Genomic DNA, 24,710 nt, shown 5'->3' with positions numbered 1-24,710 from the left:
TCCAATGTGGCCCAGGGAAGTCAAAAGATTGGACACCCCTGCTACAGCCTCTAAGCCTCTCACTGTTTTTTCTTTTTTTCACCCCACATTGGTTTTGATAAAGTTTTATTGGAACACTGCCACACCCATTAATTTACATACTATCTGTGGCTGGCTCCATGCTATGACAGCAGAGCTGGGTAGTTACAAAAGCCAGTATGGCATACAAAGTCTAACATGTTTACTATCTGGCCTTTTACAGAACAAGTTTGCAGACCCCTGTTATTAAAAAGTCTTTAAGTCAGCTGTATAAAAAACAACAGTTGTAGAATTACACAGTCAGTATATTATTGATGTTCAAAAACAATGCACAACATAATACCACAGAATTTTTCTTTTTTTTTTTTTTTTGAGACAGAGTTTCACAGTTTTGCCCAGACAGGAGTACAATGGCATGATCTCAGCTCACTGCAACCTCCACCCACCAGGTTCAAGCGATTCTCCTGCCTCAGTCTCCTGAGTAACTGGGATCACAGGCGCCCGCCACCATGCCCAGCTGAATTTTTATTTTTAGTAGAGATGGGGTTTCGCTACCTTGGCCAGGCTGGTCTCGAACTCCTGACCTCAGGCGATCCACTCACCTTGGCCTCCCAAAGTGCTAGGATTACAGGCGTGAGCTACTGTGCCTGGCCATATGACTGAATTTCTATGAGTTCATGTAATAGTGTTAGGAAATACTCTAGAAGGGTAAGCACTAAACCAAATGTATACCCAGTTACATCCACACAGAGGCAGACGGACAAGGATTAGGGTTAGTCAAAGGGGACTTTGGCTTTATTTGTAATTTAACTGAAGATTTGCTTTGTTTGAAAGAGACAATATTCATGTATTACTTGAATAACAGAATATTTTTTATTAACTTTTCTTAAAGTGAGGCTGGCAGAAGTGAAAAGCAACAGGACTAGGTGGAATAAACATTGTGAGCCCTGATCTTGGTCTTAATGTCATGAAACCCTGCATAAAATTTTAACCGTTCTGACTTTACACCCACCTTTTACTTTTTACATATCTTTTTCCTGGCATTCCACTTCTATTTCCCTTTCATCAACTTCAGAACTGAGGTTTTTGTGTTATAAGGTGAAATTACATGGAAGACAAGCTACAAAGTAGGCACAGGCCACAGAATTTCTGGGTTCTGACAATGGTCAACTATTTCAGGCATATAGTTCCCATTTCAAGGCCCCTGGGCCATACGGCTACTCCTAGTCTCAGTGTTAGCACGCCTTGCAATCAGTCCATCCTGTTAGCCTTTGTATTCATATTATTCACATGACCCTCATAAGAATTCTAGAACTTCCAACATTTTTCTGCACCTCAAAATGCAAGTAAGTTTGGCTAGTTTTGTAACAAAGTGCACCTTAGCAAGGAAACTAAATCACTTCTAATGAGCAATTAAAGCCCTAGAATGGCATGTATGTAATTTGAGTCCCCAACCAAGCTGCTTTCAACCATAATTTACAGAGATAATATGGGTGTACATGATCAAATATATATAAAATCCATCTCTAGGAAAATAAAGTAGGTTGAAATTCAACTGGAGAAAGTAGTTTTGGACAACTATTGGTTTAAAAACCATGGGAATGGACAGTTTTTTGAAGCAAAAACATTAATATGTCAAATATAGTTTCCAATTGCATATATTTATACAAAATTAGATCTCAGATAACCAATCTTCTTACAGTATACCTACAAACTATGTACAGTTTCTGGAAAAAACAAGTGCTCTAAAATAACAAAGGAAAGCATCTAAAAGAAAAAGATAAGGATAGGGTATCATTAGGCCATGATGTTTAAAGGACTGGTGCTCGGTCTATATGCTTGAGCAATAATCAACAGGGGAAACTTGTGTAATTCTCTAATTATGAGTATACCACAGCCACTTCTGCTTCTGAAACAAAAGCAACTGGACAACCTGAAGAAAGGTTGCTTAGCTGAAATAACCTGGGCAAACCTGGCTGTACAGAAACTACAGTTTCAGGGAAAATAATCCATTCATAAAACTGATCTTTTAAACAATCTGGTTTTAAACAAAAAGGCACACTTATAGCAAATCTTCACAAAGGAGAGAGAATAAAATGTTGAGTATTAACAGAAAAGAAGCATTAAAAATTACACATAGACACATTTTAAACTAAAAATAATTTATGCTTCTCCTTGGGGAAAAAGATTTGCTTCTACAAAACTCACCTCCGTGTTCTAGAAAAACCCGAACACATCTTTCCTTTCCTCTTGCTGCAGAGAAATGAAGCAGAGTCCAGCCATTAGCATCTCGGCCATTTGGAGAATAGCCTTGTTCTAACATCTTTCGCACTGTGTGGACATCTCCAGCAGCCACCGCAGCCTGAATCTGCAACTCTTCCTGGAGTTCAGGGTTCCTTCGACAATGATGGTGTAACATCCTAGCTGAGTCCACTTTTTACAAAGGATTCATTAGGTCACGGGGAACAGCCTTTAAGAAGAGAAGGTAGAAAATGTAAAATTTAGAATAGCTGGTTCCTGATACTGTGTCCATTAAATATTACAGAACATTCCATTTGCTAAATCAGTAAACCTTACTAATGACAGTGCATACTACTAGTTGGGTGTGGTGCTGCACACCTATAGTCCCAGCAACTCAGGAAGCTGAGGTGGGAGGATTACCTGAACCCAGGAGATCAAAGCTGCAGTGAGCCATGACAGCACCACTGCACTCCAGTCTGGACCACAGAGCAAGACCCCATCTCAAAAAAAAAAAAAAAAAAAAAACCACAAAAAAACAAACTAGCAAGATGATACAATATATTTTAAAACCTTAAGAATCTAAACAATCAGGCCAGGCACAGTGGCTCACGCCTATAATCCTAGCACTCTAGGAGGCCAAGGCAGGCGGCTCACTTGAGGCCAGGAGTTCGAGACCAGCCTGGCCAACATGGTGAAATCCCGTCTCTACCAAAAACACAAAAATTAGCCGGGTGTGGTGGCACATGCCTGTAATCCCAGCTATTTGAGTGGCTGAGGCACAAGAATTGCTTGAACCCGGCAGGTGGAGGTTTCAGTGAGCTGAGATTGTACCACTGCACTCCAGCCTGGGTAACAGAGTGAAATTCTGTCACAAAAAAACAAAACAAAAAAAGAATCTAAACAATCTGGTGATTAACCACATGATAAAATTACTGAAAGGAAAAGTAGTACAGTGAATTCTCATACTCTCTAATAGTTCAGAAAAGAGGACTGTACTAAAACCGAATATAGAATGAAATATCTGGCCAGGCACAGTGGCTCACATCTGTAATCCCAGCACCTTGGGAGGCCAAGGCAGAAGGGATCACTTGAACCCAGGAGTTCGAGACCAACCTGGACAACACAGTGAGACCCTGTTTCTACAAAAAAAATACAAAATAAAAAAATTAGCCAGGCATAGTAGTGTGCACCTGTAGTCCCAGCTACTCGGGTAGAAGCAGGAGGATCACTTGAGCCTGGATCGAAGCTGCAGTGAGCTGTGATTGTGCCACTGTACTCCAGCCCGGGATACAGAGCAAGACCCTGTCTCAAAAATTAAAGAAAGTAAAATGAGACCTCCTTTATGGAAACAGGAACAGTCCAAAGTGAAATGGTAAAAAGTTGCATCTTACGCGTGTATACAAAAACAGTTTTAGTGTGTTTTTAAGTTTTTAACTACATACAGCAAACTAAACTAACAAGCTTCTGGAAAGCAACTCCAGGTGTGCTAACTGGAAGGAATAGATTAGACTCATCTCTTAACTAGCAGCCTCTGTTTCTAAAAATTTTTTAAAGTGTGATAAAGCCCTTTAAAGACATTTCTGTTCTCATATGTAGGTTAGACATCTCAGGATAATCTTGCTACCAACAATCATTTATCTTGCAAAACTTATTATAGACTGTATAAAGGCAAACTTAGGGCTAACTTAAGTTAAATCGTTACAACTTAAGAATACAAATATCCTATGTTGTTTTATACATAGGAAATGGTGTCATTACCTACTCATAAGTATCATGACTAAGTGCTCAACTTTAAAAATATCAAGCTACTTCTACAAATAGCTATTTCCTCAGAGAAGATTGCCTCCTTTTTTTTTTTTTTTTTTTTTTGAGACAGAGTCTTGCTCTGTCCCCCAGGCTGGAGTGCAGTGGCGCAATCTCGGCTCACTGCAAGCTCCGCCTCCCAGGTTCACGCCATTCTCCTGCCTCAGCCTCCCAAGTAGCTGGGACTACAGGTGCCCGCTATCACACCCGGCTAATTCTTTTGTATTTTTAGTAGAGACGGGGTTTCACCATGTTAGCCAGGACGGTCTTGATCTCCTGACCTCGTGATGTGCACTCCCAAAGTGCTGGGATTACAGTCTTGAGCCACCGCGCCCCGCCACAAGATTGTCTCTTATTTCTTCTCTCAATTCCTTCACAAAAATTGTCCCTTCTCAGAAATTTTAAAACGAGAATCCTTTCAGAATAGGTTTTTGCTTATTCTCAGTTATAACAGAAAATGCTGAAGACCATCTGAAGGAACTAATGGAAACTTACTATGCTCACAATCATCCTTAACAGATTTTCTTTTTAATGAAGTGATTATGTTGGCACTTAAAATGAGGTCTACCACACAAGAAAAAGACTGAAACAATATGAAAACAAACCTGGGTTTTCTTTAGTGAGTGGTGTATTTAGTACACATTAACCGATTTAAGAGAGAAGTAAAAAAGTTAAATGAGTTTTCCCCCAGAACAACACAGATGATCAATGACCCTGAGTCAACTCACCTTATGGAAGAGTGTCCCTTCTCCTGATGTATGGATTGCCTAATAACCATTGTGCACATACAGCATCGTGGGGAGGGGCTTCAAAATATGTCCAGCTTGCAGAGCAAAAAAGCCTTCTTGACCTAAAAACAAATAAAAATAACAATCATAGGAAAATTCCTTAAAATAATAATCATAGCTGTCTGCACAGTCTATCTTTTGATGAATTTAAACTTCAGGGCTTTACAATAAATCTGTAGAGCAGAGAAAGAACTCAGATCAACTCTTACAGAAAATAACAAGATTATTTTCTTACAGAAATAATAATCTTGTTATTTTCTGTAAGAAATAATTTAGTTTCAGGATTTTTCCCCCAAAATGCAGCTATTTGAAAAAGAGCAAATAAAAAAAATAATAAATCACATATTTGGAATTTGGATGCAAACATAGATTCTTCATTTTCCTCTACTGAGAATATACTTTCAGACTTGCTTTATCTGAATTACTTTTTAACTGACACCATTAGTCACCTGCACTTTCTAAACAGGACTTAAATGAGAATATGTGTGCATTAAATATAGTAGGTGGCCTGGGTTAAAATAAAATCTATGACAACTAAAAGGAGACTGTGTCTTTAAATGCTTTTTCTTCACATGCCCTAAAGGCATCAAGTCAATCACTTTGAAATTGTTATTCCTCTATGCATACACCAAACTAGATAAAACATTAACAACAGCCTTGCCAGGTTCCCCATGTGAATTCTGAATAAACTCTCTCTACAACTAAAAGAAAAGGGATCATTCTTCTTGTCAATTAAATTCCAGCTCTGTTAATTCCATCAAGGTTAAAGACACAAAGTGACTTCCACACAAAACTCTAGGAATTACGTATTGGGAGAAGTACTACCCTATCCCCCGATGGTGGGTGAGCATCACTTAAACCTTCAGACAAGAAAAGGTCAGACCACTTAGCAACCTGGCATGTGGCAGTTGTATGTCCTGCCAGCTGCACACCAGAATTTTCAACCAATCCAAATTGGTATATCCACTTCTCTCTTTTCCTCTATTCTCATCTACTTTTCCTTGTCAAACTTCTTCAAGGAAGGTAAAGAGTTTGCCAACTTGCTCTTGGAAATAAAATTTGTTTTAAAATTCTATTATTATTTCTAAATAAATGAGGCAGACAGGATCAGAACAAATCCTACGAAACAAGCTGTGAAACATACAAAACGATCCTTATACAAATGGCTGATTCCAAGACTGGAACATCGCACGGTGCCAGAAAGCAAAGAGGTGCTCAAAGAAAGACACCACGATGGGGGAAGTCAAAGGGACACAGGAGCCAACTGAACGATCCCTCAATAGCCAAAGAGGGAACAACTGGAGCAATACTTAAAATAGTACCAAATGACAAAGTACGAAGCAGATACCAAGAGTTCACACTGATACAAATAACTGACTGGATAAATAAAGAGGGGGAGAAACACATCTGTTGTTCAGAATTCCAAATAATTTGTATAGATAGTCCCTCCTCAGGGTGGTGACAAACATGTATGTTAATTCAAGACGTTAATAGGAGAAACTGAGTGTCGAGCATCTAGGAACTCTGTACTGCCTTTGTAATTTTTCTGTAAATCCAAAGCTTTCCTATAATAAATTTTATTTTAAAATGCAAATCAGCATCTCCAATGATGAGCCTCACACATTGCCACAAATGAATATGCTACCACTTTTCACATGAGCTACATCTACATTTCAAGAGTGAACATTACTGGACTTCTCACTTCTAAGTGTGTCCTCAGCACCCCTTGCTTCCCATAAGAAGTAAAAATGACCCAATATAGCTTCAAGCCTGTAAGAATTCCTGTGGTTGTTGCTGGCTTCCAACTACCCATCTCCACGTCCACGGAGGCAGCTGGAGGTGACAGGGAAGAGGGCATGAGAGCTGAGCAGAATAGGAAATGGTATTAATTTATTAATAATATCAAGAGAAGGCCTGGTGGTAGAAGATGAAGTGGCGAAACTATTTCTCCCCACAAGAAAGATGCACAGGCGGTAGCAACTTGTGATAATTCCATACGAGCTCCTTCAGTCAAACAAACAAATGTCTACGGAACGCTTCACAAGTACTTGGCACAGTGATAGGGTCTGGCCACAGGTAGCACCTCCAGGTGGTATTACAATAGAGTTCTGCATACTTAAAATGAATTTTTAAAAATCCCAGACATTTTAAGATTATTTTTCTCTTTTCTGAAAATACCAAGTGCTATCAACAATAACCACAGGTTTAAACCAAAAAAGTACTCCCTGCATGTACTAGCGCATCAGTGTTTACCAGAAAAAAACATACACACAAGTCATGCACACATGATCCCTGTCAGTGCACTGCTTTGAATTGTGACAGACAATAATTTATTATAAAAGACCCCCAAATAGTCAAAAGCATGAACAAGTAATTTCCTCTTGGTATTACTTTATGAGAGCTGCGCCTGACAGAGTAGGGCTAGTCACATGTGTATAAATGAAGAAAAGACCATGGAGCTGAAAAGCAAACACAATATCCAGTGGGAAAGATGTCTATTAAAAAACGACAGAGGAAGTCCAGAGATGAGAATAGAAGAAAGTCTATTTTCCCTCAGGGAGTTTACTAAAAAACTGATAGCTCACGGAAGTCACCTATAAAATAAAAAACGAATATAGCAAAGGAAGTAATTTTCTGGTTGTTTTTTTTTTTTTTTGAGACGGAGGCTCGCTCTATCGCCAGGCTGGAGTGCAGTGGTATGATCCTGGCTCACTGCAACCTCTGCTTTCAGGGTTCAAGCTATTCTGTCTCAGCCTCCTGAGTAGCTGGGACTACAGGTGCGAGCCACCACGCCCGGCTAATTCTTGTGTTTTTAGTAGAGATGGGGTTTCACCATGTTGGCCAGGATGATCTCAATCTCTTGACCTCTTGATCCACCGCCTTAGCCTCCCAAAGTGCTGGGATTACAGGTGTGAGCCATTGTGCCCAGCCAGGAGGTAATTTTCTAAGTTATGTATGTTCAGTTAAGCTTTTGTGGACTCAGGAGCTACTGATACTCTGAGGGTATGATCTTTAGAAATTCTATTCTAGGTTTCAATCAGAAGGAAAAAAAAAAGCATACAAACAAGGAAGACTTTCTTTTCCACTCGGGGTCAAAATAAAACAATCTAGGCTCCAAGCTTTAGTACTACTGACCATATTAAAAACTACTAATTTAGAAATTCAAATACATTACCATCTAATTTCCACATAGATGTCAAGTGTAGTTCATTTAAACCCAAAACTTCTTGCTTCATACAGTTAAAAGTCTATACTGATAGAACAGAGTGAAGAATAAAATAAACATAAAACAAAATATGCTTAAGACCTGTCCAAAGTTACAAAACCTTCACCAAATTTGACCATATTTCCCAAATTTCCTTCAGCATAAATTAGACATTAATGACTTTTTGCATATTATTATCATTAAAAGTCCACAGTTTTGATTAAGTGATGTAAACTGAACTGTGCTTTCTGATGTCACATAAACTTAGAAACAAGATATTGGCTTGCTGCTCAAAGAAAGAAATAAGCATTTCTTTGCAAAGTAAACAAAAATACACGCTGCTAAGAAAATAAATGCAATCAGCAACTCCAATGACACTGGGTCTGAGGAAAAAAAAAATCCTTCAATGGTTCACATTCACAAGATCTAAGAGGGAAGACGGATGTGAAAACACTACACGGCCCTACCAAAATGGAGAACATGGCTGAGACGCCTGTTCACAAGCTCTGCTGATAGGATCAGGAGCCTGGAACCCAAAATAAAGTAGAAGTGTTATTTCAGTAACACTCAACAAAATATAGCATAGTGGTTATGTTCCAAAACAAATAAAGGCATTAGTATTTCCTCCAAATTACTGGGCCTCCATATAACATAAGGGTTTATTAGCATGCACAGCTTATCCATGACTCACATAAATTCCAGCAGAGAAACCAGTAACTTTCATGAAGTGTGGATGAAGCAACAGAAGAAATTTTAGAATTCACTTATCCAGACCCAACTCAAAGCTTAAATCACAAGTATTATAACAATGAGGTCCTGTCAATATTATCCTATTAACCCAGGTCTGCCAACACCATCTTTGCAGCCTGTGTCAGTTCCTAGAAAGTTTGCAAGAAAGGAGACAATCATCCTACATAAGAAGTGCATTCAGTTGATTATGAAATGGAAGGCTGCAAGTCAGGTAACAGATATGCCAATATAAATGATATCTGGCTTTAGACCTTTTAGGGATGAGGTGTATCTCTGTGTCACCAAAGTTAAACATGAACGAATTAAAGAGATATTGTATGCGTCACAGTATTAAATAACTGTAAATGACATCACTTTATGTGTAAAGAATGTAAGTACTGGCCACAGTATACTAAAGATGCATCATTGTATATCTTCAATTAAAATCAATTGTTCGCACTACATGATTATAAATCTGTATTTGGTGACCAAATAAATTGGGCTTTTTTAAAGCCACATGATTGGCAATAGAATTAATACAAAGCTAACTGCCAGGTTAAAAAATGTAAGCTACCTAACTAGCCATGTTGGTAAATAAATACCCAAATTAAATATTCTAAATGTCTGGTATAATCTAGACAAAACTCTCTCAATCATTCTGATATTAGAAACATGACAGACGTTGACAATTTATATATATTCCCTAATCTTAGAAAAACCATTAAAAGATGAGATGATCCAATACTATTTAAGCAATGAGAATGAACTGGCTGAGAGTCAGAGTAAAGCCCTCTCCTCTCTTACCTTATATACTGGAATAGCCACAGACTCCCTCCCTTACCATCTCAGGTGAAACTACTTCTTAGAAATGAAAGCATCCTAGAGTTAAATCTAAAGCTGAAAAAATATTTAACTGAGAGGCTTGAATACAAAACACAGTACTTCATTTTGATCTTTAAAACATGCTTCAAATATTTTAGCATTTTTTAAAAGTTCTGAAGTAATCATTAGGCCATCTCCCTGGAAACTTCCATACTTACATAATAAAAATTAGCCTTTAAAGATTTCTGCTTAGCTTTTACTGAAATGACATAGTCAAGTACTCCTGATTCCCCACATATACATACAAAAGCTGCCCTAAGTATTCATCAGGGAACAGTCATTGGTAGATACTGATTCTAAATCCTATTCCCTAGAATCTCTTCTTTTAGCATGCAGTTCCATGTCTCAAGAATATGTATACCGCAGATCCCCTTAAAAACGTCTTTAGCTATGTCTTGAGAATTAACAGAATCAGTAAAGATGCTAATTTCTTTTTGTGGAAGGCAGAAAGTCCAGTGGAACATAGGAAATCAAAAATATTAACTTCTGCTATTTTAAGTACTTCCTTGTAACAAAAATTCCCTAAACAATCTGGGATAGTCAAATAACTCAGATTAACAAGTCACTTTATACTTTTGCTACTGGACGTTAGAAAAGTCATTCATTTGGCTAATTTTGGAATTAAACCTTGTATAATTTTCATGCTTATATCCCCTTTTTAGGAATTACACTAATGTCCTAAGTTTACTTTCAGTGCATTTTCAGAAGCAACAACAAAATATGGCAGCAGAAATGTGATCACATGAATTGGATGCCTAAATTTCAATCTAGCAAACTCTATGTAAAGGTTTTAGAAAGAGAAATCTTTTTTATAGAGTGCTAAAATTAAGACCCAGATATGTAAACACACCAAAAGGTTCCTTTGTTTTTAAAATCCTGAGTCAAATGATTAATAAGATATTGTGTAAATTTTTAAAAGCTCTTCTAGAAAATCTGAGGTGTAACAAACATTGTTTGTATCTTAAAGCCCATCCACATTTGTCACACACAAACACACAGAAAGCCCAAAGAGTTAATTACGCCTAAGTGCTTCAGGGTAATAATGTTGCCTTCATACCATTCACACTCTTAAGGTACACAGGTTGGCTTTCTAGAAGGAAATAAAATCAAATTATTTTCTGAAACTCATAAATCTCAGGCCAATAATTTACCTTTCTCTACCAAATCGATGTCAGTTCGATAACTCAAAAGATTTTTCTGATGCTGGTAGAAGAAAGGTGATAGGAAAGAATAAGGGGGAAAACAGTAAATTGTGGTTTAATTAAAAACGAAAGTCGTTCAGAATTAACAAGCAATTAACAAGGAATTGAGGAATTCCTATGAGAGTAAGGAAGGGAGGGTAGCTACAAAAAGGTCTCAAAGCCTCAGAGCAGAGTAAATGGCACAGTGTACCAAAAGATAATGAAAAACACAGAAACACACTGTACAGAGAGAAAGTGGGAAAATACGTTCCTGAGTAGAGAAGTTATAAAATGTTAAGGATCAGGCACGGGTAATGTTTTTATTTTTCCTGGGAAACTGGGGGTGGGGGGGGGTTAGAAAAGGTTGCATTCCCAGGCAACCACCCTGAAAATAAACCACTGCTTAATGAGGTAGGGGCCAGGAATAAACAGTGGGGGAGGGGAGGGCTGGCTCATTACCTTTATAGACGATGCTGGTCAGAGGCACTGTGCCTTCTGCTTCTCTGATAGGTGGGCAGACCCGTTCCTGCTTTCGCGTCCTCTTCAGCCAGCTCAAACCTAGAAAAACAGAAACCAGTGAGTGGTGTAGTGCCTGAGGGGTGAGGAGGAGGGGGCTCTGAAGAAGGGGGAACTCAGAAAAGGGGCTGGATAGTGGCAAGAGTAGGCAAGAAAAAGCAGAGATTTTCCTCCCTCCTTCCTCAGCCAGCCCTCTTCCCCTCGGGAGAGGTAAAGGACTTTACCTGTCTCCTCAGCTGCTGCTTCTCTTCCTCCTTTCAGCCTCCTCTACACTCACCAACTTCTCCATTGAAGAAATACCCCAGGCAGGGCCGGACCCTGGCGTTCCTGAACCTCCTCGGTGCCTCACGGCCCCAGCCCGGCGAGCATCCGAACAGACGAGCAGGCAGGAGGTGGCGATCCCGGCCGCCGGGCAGCCTTGGGGCAGGGGTGCAGGGAGGCAGGGAGGAAGTCCCGGCTCGGGTGGGGGGGCAGTCCCGGTCCAGGGCTCGGAGCAGGGGGCTGCCGCGCTCCGGGCCGGAGGCTTCCAGCTACGGAGGGACCCAGGAGGTCTCGGGACGGCGAGGTCCCAGGTCATACGGGGCCCGAAGTGCCAGTCGTGGGGTCTCCGGACAGGGGGCTTTCGAGATGCACTTTGCACTGGGCCACCCCCGCCCCCTCCCTCCAGCACTTTGGGGTCACTGGGATGGGACCAAGCCTTCAGCAACCAATCAGCGGCCGCAGTGGAGCCTGAGCCTGGAGCCGTAAACCAGGTCCGGGATGGGTGGGGGTGGGGGGAGTGGGGGCGACTTGGTTGGTTGCTTGCTTCCTTCTCTCCTCCTTACCCCCAGCAGCCCCCACCCTCTGCCTGCCGTAAAGTTGCCTCTGCATTCGCGACAGTTAAGGGAGGCGTGCCGAACGAGGCAGAGATTCGTCTCCGATTGGTCTCACTCACTTCCCCCTACAGCTTCCCCGTGGTGGCTTCCGAGGCTCCGCCCCTGGCGGAGGGACTCAAAGCCGTTGCTAAGAGACACTATACGCCGAACGCGGGCTCTGCGCATGCGGAGGGAGGGGCCAGCTTGTACTTTCTGTGAACTACGGTGGCCCAGAGGGAGCATTTGTGTTCCCTCGAATGGCGGTGTGAGGAGTGTTCGCCTGAGCCAGATCCCAAGCAGGTAACCGGGAGCGGCCGCTGAGCTGGCAGCAGGGGAGGCACGAGTGCGGCCAAATGAGGGACTGGTTCAGGGCTTAAGGCTGGGAGGGCGGCAGGCTCCAGGAAGCAAGAAAAGGGGTGCCCTGTCTCTCCGCCCCTGTTCAACGCTTCTCAGACGCAAGTACCCGGTCTTGGCGCGGCTGTTGGTCCCTGAGACCCCGGTAGCTTCCAGGCTGGCAATGCCTCCCCTAGAGGGGAGAAGGGCCTGTCTTTGGGATGGCGATGCCGGGCCAAGGACTTTCCTGAAAGGATAGCAACGTTGGCGGGTTCCTGTGAATGAATGGAGAGGGGGCGTGGAGAAAATGCGAGATAAACTGATCAAGGCATGTTTATTAAGCACTTTATATTCATCTAGCAAGTGTTTACTGGCCACAGTTCTAGTCCTTGGGGAGACAACAGTGAACAAGATAGTGATTTCGGGGAGACATACACAAAATTATCAGATAGGGATGGGTTATATGAGGAAAATCAAGCAGAATAGTGGGATCGATTTTGACCAGGACGTGATGGGCTATATTAGATAGGTAGTGCTATGGTGTGAATATCTGTCCGCTCCATAACTCATGTTGAAATTTAATCCCCAATGTGGCAGTACTGAGAGGTAGAGTCTTTAAGATGTGGTTGGATCATGAGGGTTCTGTCTTCATGAGTGGATTAATCTATTCATGGGTTAATGGGTTATCATGGAGGTAGAACTGGTGGCTTTTTAAGGAGAGACTTGACAACACGTGAGCCTGCTCAGCCCCCTGACCACGTGATACTTAGCAGCGCTGCCTCCTGACACCAGATGTGGTCCGTCAGTCTTAGACTTCCCAGCCTCCAAAACTGTAGACAATAAATTACTTTTCTTTATAAATTACCGAGTTTTAGAAATTATTTTATAAGCAGAAGGAAACGAACTAAGAAAGATAGGAAAGGTCTCTGAAGAAGTGACATTTGAGCAGCCATCTGAATGACAAATAGCCAGCCATGCCAAGGTCTAGGGAAAGGATTTTGCCAGCAGAGAGAATTAGAAATGCAAAGCCTCTGATGCCAGAATATGCTTTGCTCTTTACAGGAACTGCCAGAAAGAAAGCTAGGGTAGCTGAAGCAGAGTGGTGGGAAAATGACTGGTAATGAAACTGGGGGGTGGGGCATAGAGGTAAGAATGACTGGTAATGAGACTGGGGCTTGGGGTATAAAGGTGAGAAGACGCCAAGAGTCAGATCTTAAAGGGCCTTTGTAAGCCTTGTTTAGGAGTTTGGACTCTATCCTAAGGAAAGTGGATTGGTTTTTCAGAAGGAAGTGGGTGTAGGGTGGGCCAGGATACAACCACTTTGGAAGGGATTGGTTGCAGTTGTCCAGGGTAGAAGTGCAGTAGTGGCAGTGAAGATAGATTCAGCTTTTTAATTTTTGTCCCTTTGTACTTCCCAGCAATCATATTTCATAATTTCAACTTTATAAATTTCCATTTCTCCTTGAAATTGGTAGCTGAATTATAATTAGAAACAACTTATTCAGGACTATTAAATGGTATCAATTTTTAGTAGCTTTCGGTCTTTCAATTCTACCATGATTTTTCCCCGTTTTTTTTTTTTCCTTAACAGCAGGACTCCAATGTAAAAAATAAAATAAAAGCGGTATTTTATTAGTATTGTTAAATGAAATTTATAGGAAGCCATTGTTTTAGATTAAACTCCTGCACTAGGCCCAACAGACCAGGCCAAATCAGAATGGAGTTGCTGGTGCTAGCTGCCACATAATCAAACAACTTAGAAATAGGCCAGTTGTCAAAAAATCCAGAAGATACACAGCAAGGAGTCAAGGGGGCCTGGCTTACCTGAGCCAGCGTGATAAAAAAGTCTCTCCTCCATTTTGTCTTTATAAGGAAAGTAACTTTGAAATGACCAGTCTGTCTTTTATTCTCTTTTTGCTTCTTCAACCCTCTTCAGCCCACCTCTGCTCAGCTAATCAGAACACCTTTTCTAAATTTTCAGTTGAGATGCTGCCAGATTCATGAATTGCTAATAAAAGCCGATTACATCTTTAAATTTGTTCAAATTTTGTTTGTTTTTGTTTTTGAGACGGAGTCTCACTCTGTCACCTAGGCTGGAGTACAGTGGTGCGATCTTGGCTCACTGCAACCTCCACCTCCCAAGTTCAACCAGTTCTCCTGCCCCAGCCTCCCCAGTACCTGGGACTACAGGTGTGCTCCACCACACCCAGCTAATTTTTGTATTTTTAGTGGAGGTGGGGTTTTACCATGTTGGCCAGGCTGGTCTCGAACCTCTGACCTCAGGTGATCTACCCACCTCGGCCTCCCAGAGTGCTGGGATTACAGGTGTGAGCCACTGTGCCCAGCCTCAAATTTTGTTTTTTAACAGTTCACATATAATATATATGTTCAGTTTTATAACATTTACTAATTATAGACTCAAGAAGTTTTGAACTCCAAAAAGAAGGAAAAAGAGGCAGAAAGAAGTGAATAAATATGTAAATTGTTGTGGAGAATATATTCATTCTTATGGCAGACTTGGCACCCGTGCAATTCATATGGTGTGTTTGCTAAATGATGGTTAAATAGAGAGATGGGGGGCTAAGAACTTGGTGAAGAGCCTAGAAACAGAGTTGTCTCCTAATTCCTAGTTCTTTGTATTTCTGGCCATTTGTTTTTCATTTAAAATCCTGCCTTCGAGTTAAACAACCATTTTTCAAATGATTGAAGTACATGATTATATTACAACCAAGTAACATCATGTTGTCAAAGTTTTACAGAATGTGCTACTAGATGATTTTAAATTGCTTTATTGAATTGGTGCTATCAGATTTGCTAATTTTTATAACTTTTTGTTGATTTGTTTTTTATCCTCTGGTGTTGAAACAAACTTTTCATTGATGTAAAAGCGGTTTAGATTGTGGAGTATTTTTAACAAGTTAATATTGATTAGGTTTTAACAAATATACTTCATTTCCCATTCACTTAGTTAACCATACAAAACTCACAAAAATGGGAACATCTTACAACATATAAGTGAAATAATTTGGGGTAGGTAGGAAGCTTAATTCATGAAACCCTGACTCAATCAGAATTGAGTTTATTTCTTGAGTAGAAAAAGACTTTATCATTGGAAAAATGCCCCAGCCCCACTGCAGCAATTCTGATTTAGCTGGTCTCCAGGGAGTCAAAGGCTCATGGATTTTCCTAATGATCCAGTGATGTCGGTGTCAAGGTCAGATTCCAAGGTCAAGGACCACTGCCCAGGAGGCTGTGTCCTGGCCCATAAAGCACTTGGTGGTGGAGAGAACGAGCAGTTTATGCTCTAGTTGGCAGTAGGCACTGTTCTGGGCAGTAGGCTGTTCTGGGCCTGCAGGTGGTGTCTGGGGATCTTGGTGTAATAAAGAGGGCCACCAGAAAGACAGATGCAGCAAAGTTTGGAGCCCATTTTCTGCCTTGTTAGCCCAACTTAGTTCAGCTGTACCTGGCAGAAAAGGAGATGGGGCTGGGTAGACAAATTATATTTCAGACCTTAGTCATCACAGCAAAAAGAATGCTGAAAGAAAGGAAGCTAACTGGAGGCTTTTGAGTTCCTTATAGTTCTTGCCCTGCTAATTTAAGGGATTTTGGTCTTCCAGGGTAGTTTTAATTTGTACTCTACCACAACCATTTTAAGATGGTACTTCAATGTGTGTTGCTTCTGTCAAGTACGTTGTCAGATGTATAATACGGTAAAGACTGAATGAGCTCAGAACTTAATCCCTGCTATGGATACTACTGTTTATAGTTTTTTGATACTACATTTTTGTTTTAATTTAAAATTCAGAACTTAAAATATTACATGGTATTTTAAAAGTTTTTTGAGATCAAAATGGTACTAAAATATACTTTGGGACTGATTTTAGGATTGAGACATATACACTACTAAATTAATCTTCAGCTAGGAATGTATCCCACAAATACAAGTACCTACTGTGTATCAAATGCTGTGCTAGGAGCTGGGGAAGAACCAAGCAGACAACTCTTAACAGAATTTACAGTCTAGTAAATCATACAGATCATTGCACAGATTGTTAAAGTGTAATTGTGACACATTCTGTAAGATATGGCACCAGAACTAGAAGACAGAATATCACCGGAGGACCTACCCCTGCCAAAGAAAGTCATATTTAAGTCTAAAACAAAAGGGAAAGTGGGCGGAAGGAGAAACATTATGCCAAGGCCCAGAGGCTGGAAGGAACCTTTCAAGGTTAATAAATAAAGACATACCGAAGTCCTCCTACTTGGGTTCTATAGGTGTTTTTACATATAAGCCAGTTAATTTTTGCAAATTTTTGAGTATGCTGCTATCTGAGGTGGATAGATAATCTCATTTTATCTATTGAAAAATCACATCTTGTCTGCATACAGAATTTAGGAGTTCAGTAAAATCTGGACAGTATCCCATCTATAGACAGTTCCTAAATGCTACCCTGCCACTGGTGGCGGGTTTGTGGGGGCAGATGGAAAAGGGACAAGACATAGACTGGAAAAGGAGAAGACTAAGGAAAACCTTTCTGTGAAATATTTCATTCTGAAGTACCACTTAAAACATAGTCATAATTTAGCAACTAAGTGTAGAAAAGTATCATTCATATTGATACATTGGAGAGTTTCCATTTATTTAAAAAAATGCTTAGCATTAGCATAATATGATAAAAACCTAAGGAGCTCAGATTCCTCATCAATAAATCAAGTAGATTGCACAGTGGTTCTCAAAGCATAGTCCCTGGTTCAATTCTTGGGCCCTCCCCAGACCCACTAAATCAGAATCTCTGGAAGTGGGCCCAGCCATTTGTGTTCTAATAAGCCTTTCAGGGAATTCTGATGCTGCAGTTTGAGAATTATCTCTAAATTATCTCTGAGATTTTTTCTAGTATGAACATGTTATGATTCTAATGTCTAGCATTAATCTGTGCTATGTTTAAAAAAAAAAAAAAAAAAAAAAAGGTTTGCCTTTGGAGTGGTCACGTAATAGAGCTCCTTGAGAAAGATACGGTTGCCAGTAGGCCAGGTCAGGTTCTTCTCTGCACAAAAGAATTTGAAAGGGAGACCACAGTGAAAATGTAGGTTTGTTACAGAGTGAAAGTACACACTCAAAAGAGGAGTGTGGATATGCTCAAAAGAGGCATGTAATGTGGTCCGGGCTCACTACACAGATAGGCATGATGAAGGCACAAAGTATTCTATAATAAAAGGAGAAGGTTTACAGGAAATGGGCAGGCAGTTCCCCGAATAAGGGTGCCACCCTTTTCTTGACTAAATGTGATTAATCTGGAACTGTCATGGCTTCAGGTACGTGGCAGGGAGTGGGAGGTTTCCCCAGGGAAGTTTTATGGTAATAGGGGCATAGTGCAGCCAAGAGTATGCATTCGGTCAAGGTTTTGGCCAGCTTGGATTATAACCAATTGCAGCAGGCTTCCTCTTTGTTACATCCTTATCTGTGCCTGGTCCCCAGGTAGCCCTTTCCTATTGGCATAGCTGCCGGCATTCACCTATGCAGGCTTTTAGCTTGCATATCTATGCTTGCAGCTTGATTTTTCAGGCCGCTTTTTGTTAGAAAAGAAATGATTTGGGGGCTGCTTTTTATTAAAAGGGAAGCCTTGCTGAGGACTCTCTTACCCTCACTATCTGTCTAAATAATTTCTAGCTCCTGTATCATCAGGCTGTTACCAGTATATCACTTTGACAGCAAAATCTTTTATCTATAAGTTGATTGCCAGGCTCTTCCTTCATGCCAAAAAAATCTGGCCTCTTTCAGAGTCCTAAGACAAGAGTTTAATAGGAAGACAATTTACAAACATGTGACAGAATTTGTGTTCTCGCTATCTCAGAAGTAACCTGGAAACTTGTTAGAAATACAAATTATTGGGCCCCACCCCAGAACTATCTTATGGGAAACTCCTAGGGTAGGGCCCTGCAGTCTGCTTTCATAAACCTGTCAAGTGCATAGCACAGTTTGAGCACCATTGTTTTGAGGAAAGGGCCAGTAACCACCAGCACCCGCTTTAGCCCTGAAGGTAAGGAGAGCTGGCAGTTGCTGGAGCTTGAAAGTCCAGCCTGCCTTTGGCCCCTCCCACTCCAAATCTCCTGGAGCCTGTTGGGGCACTGAGGAGGATGAAGAATGGAACTAAAGGGAAGATACTGGCACACGGCATGCTGTTGGAAGATATCTGCCCCACTTCTTTTAATAGGGGAGGGAGGTGTTCTTGTCTAACCAGACCCATTTTATTTTTTTCTGTCAAAATTCATGCAGTTTTGATTGGTGGAGGGAACCAGAATCTTGGAAGACAGCCTTAGTTTGGAGTGCCTCAACTTCTGCTTCAAGTGTCATTGCATCTTCATTAATGGAACAAAATAGATTAAGTATCCTCTTGGGCTGTGGTCAGATTTGAACCTGTTGTTGAATTAGGGGAAGGCCCACTATTGACTTTCCAGTCTATTAGTCTGTATAGTAGCCACATCATATTAAGAAAACTAGTAATTTTTTTACTTTTAATATTGACTATGAAACTAGATTTTTTTTGTATTCTGAATTTAAACATAGACTTTATCCTAAAAAGTAGTGGCATTTTTGGTCACATAAAAACAAAGATTAAATTACTAGGAGCTTGTTCTTTGATAATTTCAAAATTAAGTGATGGGAGAGCGTTTTCTAACGAGTAGACAATGTACTTAGACGTTCTTCGTATTTCAGCTGAGTGCAGTGGCATGCGCCTGTGGTTCAGCTACTGGAGAGGCTGAGGTAGGAGGATCATTTGAGCTCAGGAGTTTGAAGCTGTAGTGTGCTATGCTTGCACCTTTGTGAATAGCCACCGTTATCCAGCCCGGGCAACATAGTGTGACCCTGTCTCTAAATATTCTGTAAGAAAATACTCTTAACATTTTTAGATACTGTTCTGTTCAGTTTTAGGTCTAGAGACCTTTAAAATCAAAATTCAAGTATATTTTATTTATATTTTAATTGATACTAATGAAATCCTATACATATTAATGCTAGGAATCAAAAGACTGACGTCTGAAATTTTTTTATTAAACTATTTTGAGATGATTATGGATTCATAAGCAGTGAATAATATAAAAGAATTAATACAGAGAGATACTATATAGTCTTTACCCACTTTGCCCTAATGGTAGCATCTTACAAAACAATCGTGTAATATCACAGCCAGGATATTGACACCAACACAATCCACCAGCTTATTCAGATTTCCCGTTTTACTTTTATTCATTTATGTATGTGTATAGTTAATTTTGTGCAACTTTATCATATATGTAGGGTAGCGTGTCCTCCACCAGTTCCATCATCACAAGTATCCCTTACGTCACCCCTTATAGTCCTTCCCACCAAGTGAGAGTGGCCTCCCTAACAGCTGGCAAGCACTGCTCTCTTCTCCATTCTTTAATGTCGTCATTTCAAGAGTGGAATCATACAGTATGCAGCCTTCTGAGATTGGCTTTTTTTCCCCTCAATGTACTTCTCTTGAGAACCATCCAAGTTGTTGCATGTATCAATCGTACTTTCATTTTTTATTGCTGAGTAGTATTTCATGGTATGGGTGGACCACAGGTTGTTTAACCATTCATTTACTGAAGGACATCAGGTACAGGTTTTTATGTGAATAAGTCTCCATTTTTCTGGAGTAAATGCCCAGGTGCACAGTTGCTGGGTCATATGACAGTTGCATATTTAGTTTTTAAAGATAACCACAAATTGTTTTCCAAAGAGGATGTGCAATTTTACATTCTCACCAGCAATGTAAGAGAGGTCTAGTTTCTCAGCATCCTTCCCAGCATTTGGAATCATTTTTAGCTCTTCTTGTAGTGGTAGTTCACTGTAGTTTTAATTCTTATTTCTGTAATGTCTAATATGGTTCGGCATCTTTCTGTGTGATTATTTGCCGTCTTTATATCCTCTTCGGTGAAATGTCTGTGATCCATTTTGTAATTCAATTTTTTTTTAATGTTGAGTTTTGGGAGTCCTTTGTATATTCTAGGTACTAGTCATGTGCTTTGCAAATGTTTTTCTTTAAGTCTGTAGCTTGTCTTCTCATCTTCTTAGGGTTTTTTGCAGAGCAAGTTTTAAATTTTCCTGAGTTCCGGTTTATCAGTTTTTACATTTGTGGATCATGCTTTTATGGTCAAGTCTGAGAATGCTTTGACTAGCCTCAGATACCTAAGATTTTTCCTACACTTTTTTTCTAAAAGCTTAAATTTTACAGCCATGACCCATTTAGGGTTAATTTTTGTAAAAGGTTGGAATTATTTTAGAGAAAGCAAAATCAAGGTCATAGTCACCTTTATTCACAGTGCCTTTAATGTTGATGAACTGTTGATGCCTGAGGAGGAACAGTGGATAGTTCATTTTTCACGAGGAGCTTGCTGGGTTTGGTACAGCCACTAAAAGTACAGTCAGCCCTCCATATCCACGGATTCCATTCCAGTGGGTTCTGCTCCCTTGGATTCAACCAACCCCAGATCAAAAGTATTTAGGGAATTGGGGAAAATTTTTGGCTACAGGATGGTGTGCTGACTGCCAGGGGAACCAGCCCTGTGCTCAGAGTTGGCGCTGAACATGTCTGGATTTTTTCTTCTTGTCATTATGTCCTAAACTATACAGTGTAACAAATGTTTACATAGCGTTTACAATGTACAGTGTCAAATATTTTAAGTAATCTTGAGATCATTTAAAATACCTACGAGGATGTGTATAGATTATATGCAAATAACTACACCATTTTATATATGGGACTTGAGCACCTGTAGATTTTGGTATGCTTAGAGGGTCCTGGAACAAATGTCCCATGGATCCTGAGGGACAACTGCTCTTTGTTTTGTTCAGAAACTCACAATTCCAGAAAACCATGTCACTGACAGTAGCACTACCAACAGCATTTGATCTCACAAGATTCATGATCATTAACCAAAATCAGAGACCCCTGAAGGTCTGATTACCATGCTGGCCTATTGATTCTGGGGCTTAAATGGAACTATAGTCGGCCCTCTGGATCCACGGGTTCCACATCCACAGATTCAACCAACCTCAGATAAAAAAAAAAAAAATTAAGAAAAAATAAAAAATAACAATATGATAATAAAAATAATACAAATCAAAACAGTACGGTGTAACAACTATTTACACATTACTTACATTGTGTTAGATATTATAAGTAATATAGAGATGATTTAAAGTATATGGCAGGATGTGCACAGGTTATATGCAAATATTATGCCATTTTTTGCCAGGGAGTTGAGCATCCATGGATTTTGGCATCCTTGGTGGGTCTTGGAGCCAATCCCCCACAGGTACCGAGGGGTGACTATATAATTTTTAAAATTCAGTCAAATGGTTGTCCTGATTCACCTTTCAACCTGTAGTTGCTGAGTATCTTTTGAAAAAAGTAATCTTAGTTTATATTGGGAAATTGCATAGTAATTGACCTTGATTTTAGATCTTGCATGGTGTGTGAAAATGATTCTGAGCACTGATATTGTTTTACAATGTGAACAGTTAAGCTGTATAAGTTACTACTTAATTTGAGGTCCAATGTTGAACTCTTGTCCTGGACTTTTGGAGCACCAGTGGAAGTTTGAAGAGTGCTGTGGTGGAGTGGTGAAGGGCACAGGCTCTGATAATAGATTTTCTGGCTTCACATCCTGACTCTGCCCCTTAAGCTCTGTGACATAACAGCTCTCTGTCTTAGTTTTCTTATCTGTAAAATGGGTACAATAATTAAGTACCCCCCCCCCATAAAGTTTTTGTGAAACTCACTTAGAGCAGTATCTGGTACATAGTAGGTACTCAATAAAGATTTGTATTCCTAACACAGCAATTTTGGTGAAGATGGATAGAAAGTATGTTATTTTATATTAATAAACACATGGTTTTATTAGGCATATAATGCAAAATTCAAATAGTTTACAGAACTTAATTAATAGAGGCTTCAGACAAATTTTATACTTAATATGGGTCACCCTTAGGCCACGTGGTGTGGGATTTCAGCTCCTCTGCCAAGAGAAAACACTTAAGAGAAGCACTGCCCCTTCATTTACCTAGTAAGACTGCCCCAATTGTTTGTTTCCTCTCCAGGCTAGAAAAATCTCTCATTTGTCATATATAGATGGCCTCAAAGCCTGTCAGCATCCTGTGCACCCTTCCTCAGACACTTGGGTTTGTTGGTGTCTCTTAAAAGCTTGTTGTCTGAAGAGTACACATTCCCCCAGGCCAGCATGATAATGCAGAATGAGATGTGCAAACCTCAGAGCATCCACTTCAGAAAAAATTGTGGTCAGTTAAATCCCCTAGTTTGTTTTCTTAAGGATTTATCCTTTCCTTTAATACCACAATTGATTTAAAAAACACACACAAACTGCAATTTTCAATTCCACTGGGCTACCCACAGACATTTATTTTAAAGACAGTGTAATTAAGAGGGGTTTATGCTTGATCACAATAGAAAACAGCCTAGCACCTATTGTCGTCATTCATTCATTAGCTGCCTGGCCCCTTGGCATTTGTGACCTGTATTACTAAGATGAATGTATTTTGATTTCCATCTAAGATTCCAGGCTCATCTCCTTTAAGCCTATTATTTCCTATGGGACTAGAACAGTAAGTTGATCTTCTGTTAAAGTAAATATATGGCCTTTTGTCCTGGGTTCCTGAAGCAGCTCAAGAACAGCTTCAGAGCACTAAAGGTCAAAGGCAATAAACACGTTTCGCACACCCCACCTTATGTGAATGAGGTGATTTTTTTTGGACCATCTAGATGGCTACAGGATGGAGTGCTGGCTCCAGGGAGGGAACCAGCCCTTTGTTCAGAGTCGGAACTTTCAACCCTATCCCCAGTCTCAGGAAGAGGAGAGGGACTTGAGGTTGAGTTTATCACCAAGGGCCAGTGATTTAATCAACCATGCCTAAGTAAGGAAGCCTCCATAAAAATCCGGAAGTGTTATCAGTTGATGGGTGTCCAGGTTCTTGGCGTCTTGAACAAAGAAAGCACAAACAAAGCAAGGAAAGGCACATAAAACACACAAACAAAGCAAAGAAAGAATGAAGCAACAAAAGCAGAGACTTATTGAAAACAAAAGTACACCCCACAGGGTGGGAGTGGGCCAAGCTCAAGAGCCCTGTTACAGAATTTTCTGGCGTTTATATACCCTCTAGAGGTTTCCATTGATTACTAGGTGACGCCTTATGTAAATGAAGAGGGTAAAGTCAAGTCACTTACTTACTCTACGTGCTATGTAAATGGAGAGGATACTTCGTAGGTGAAGTGTTTCCATTTGATTTAGTTCTAGAAAGTCAGCATGAATTAGCCTTATGTTCCTACCTCCAGACCCTATTTTGCTTCATTCCCCCCAGAAAGATGTGATCCCCATAAATCTTTATGGAGGCAGAGAGACCGATGATCTGTCTTCTGTAACTGCTTCATGCTGGCTTGGGGCATAGTCCCTACCTATTGGAAATCAACGGAACTCTCGCCCCACTCTGTCTAGTGGAGGCAGGGTAGCTTCTTGATGACCAGGAGTAGTGTCTGGAACTGGCTGGAACCTTTGTTGCATGATCATCTGAAGCTTGATGGTTTCTAGGCGAGAGGAAATGAATTTAGTTAAAAGATTTAATGAGAACTTCAGGGAGTGGATACCTATGCTTCCAGGAACATTTTTTAGAGATTTGTAGGAGAAAAACAAAACCTAGTCTGTTCTAGGATCTATGTGTTTCCTTAATGTCTTAATGCAAGCGACTCCATTTTGGTTTGATTTGGTTTGGTTTGTTGGGGCCTAGTGCATGAGTTCAGTCCAAAACAATGGCCTCCCATAATTTTGTTTTAAAAAATTCCCCCTTTTGGTCAGATTCTCACTTAGGTGAGAGTGTGACCAAAACTTAGGGCCTTAGCACCTCTCTCAGTTACCTTCATTTTAGGTTTCTGGTCTCAGTGTGTGATTCATAGGTTATGGTGTCCTCATGTTCACACATTTCTTTCAGCTCTTGTCATTCCAGTTGAAAACAGACCATTTGACATTCTAGAGATGGCTGTGTGCAAGCATTTAAAACCTTTAAGAGAATACAGTGCACAAGGGAAACTATTATTGTTATTATTATTATTATTTTTTTTTTTTGAGACAAGAGTTTTGCTCT

The 24,710-nt window shown here is 40.2% G+C and overlaps 2 protein-coding genes across 3 annotated transcripts in view; one reads left to right on the top strand and one right to left on the bottom strand.

The window, feature by feature from the left end:
• ASB7 (ankyrin repeat and SOCS box containing 7) overlaps positions 1 to 12,036 on the bottom strand; it is a 49,497-nt gene extending 37,461 nt beyond the window's left edge. Inside the window, exons 1-4 of the mRNA XM_025392253.1 lie at positions 11,588 to 12,036; positions 11,307 to 11,405; positions 4,791 to 4,912; positions 2,227 to 2,488 (exon numbers count right to left, since the gene is read on the bottom strand). Coding sequence (XP_025248038.1) covers positions 2,227 to 2,437 — 211 coding nt within the window. The 5' untranslated portion in view covers positions 2,438 to 2,488; positions 4,791 to 4,912; positions 11,307 to 11,405; positions 11,588 to 12,036. The remainder of the gene's footprint in view (positions 1 to 2,226; positions 2,489 to 4,790; positions 4,913 to 11,306; positions 11,406 to 11,587) is intronic.
• The window catches only part of LINS1 (lines homolog 1), a 29,915-nt gene continuing 16,594 nt past the window's right edge, over positions 11,390 to 24,710 (top strand). Inside the window, exons 1-2 of one of the 2 annotated variants that reach the window (XM_025392252.1) lie at positions 11,390 to 11,423; positions 11,625 to 12,115. The gene's annotated coding sequence lies outside the window, so the exon portion shown is untranslated. Of the gene's footprint in view, positions 11,424 to 11,624; positions 12,116 to 12,393; positions 12,514 to 24,710 lie in introns of those variants that run through there. The other variant, XM_025392251.1, reaches the window with a different exon arrangement.

The sequence above is a fragment of the Theropithecus gelada genome, chromosome 7b (assembly GCF_003255815.1).
Source record: "Theropithecus gelada isolate Dixy chromosome 7b, Tgel_1.0, whole genome shotgun sequence".
In the NCBI taxonomy this organism is placed as follows: domain Eukaryota; kingdom Metazoa; phylum Chordata; class Mammalia; order Primates; family Cercopithecidae; genus Theropithecus; species Theropithecus gelada.
Note: the sequence above shows the minus strand (reverse complement) of the source record. Positions and strands in the feature narration are given on the sequence as shown.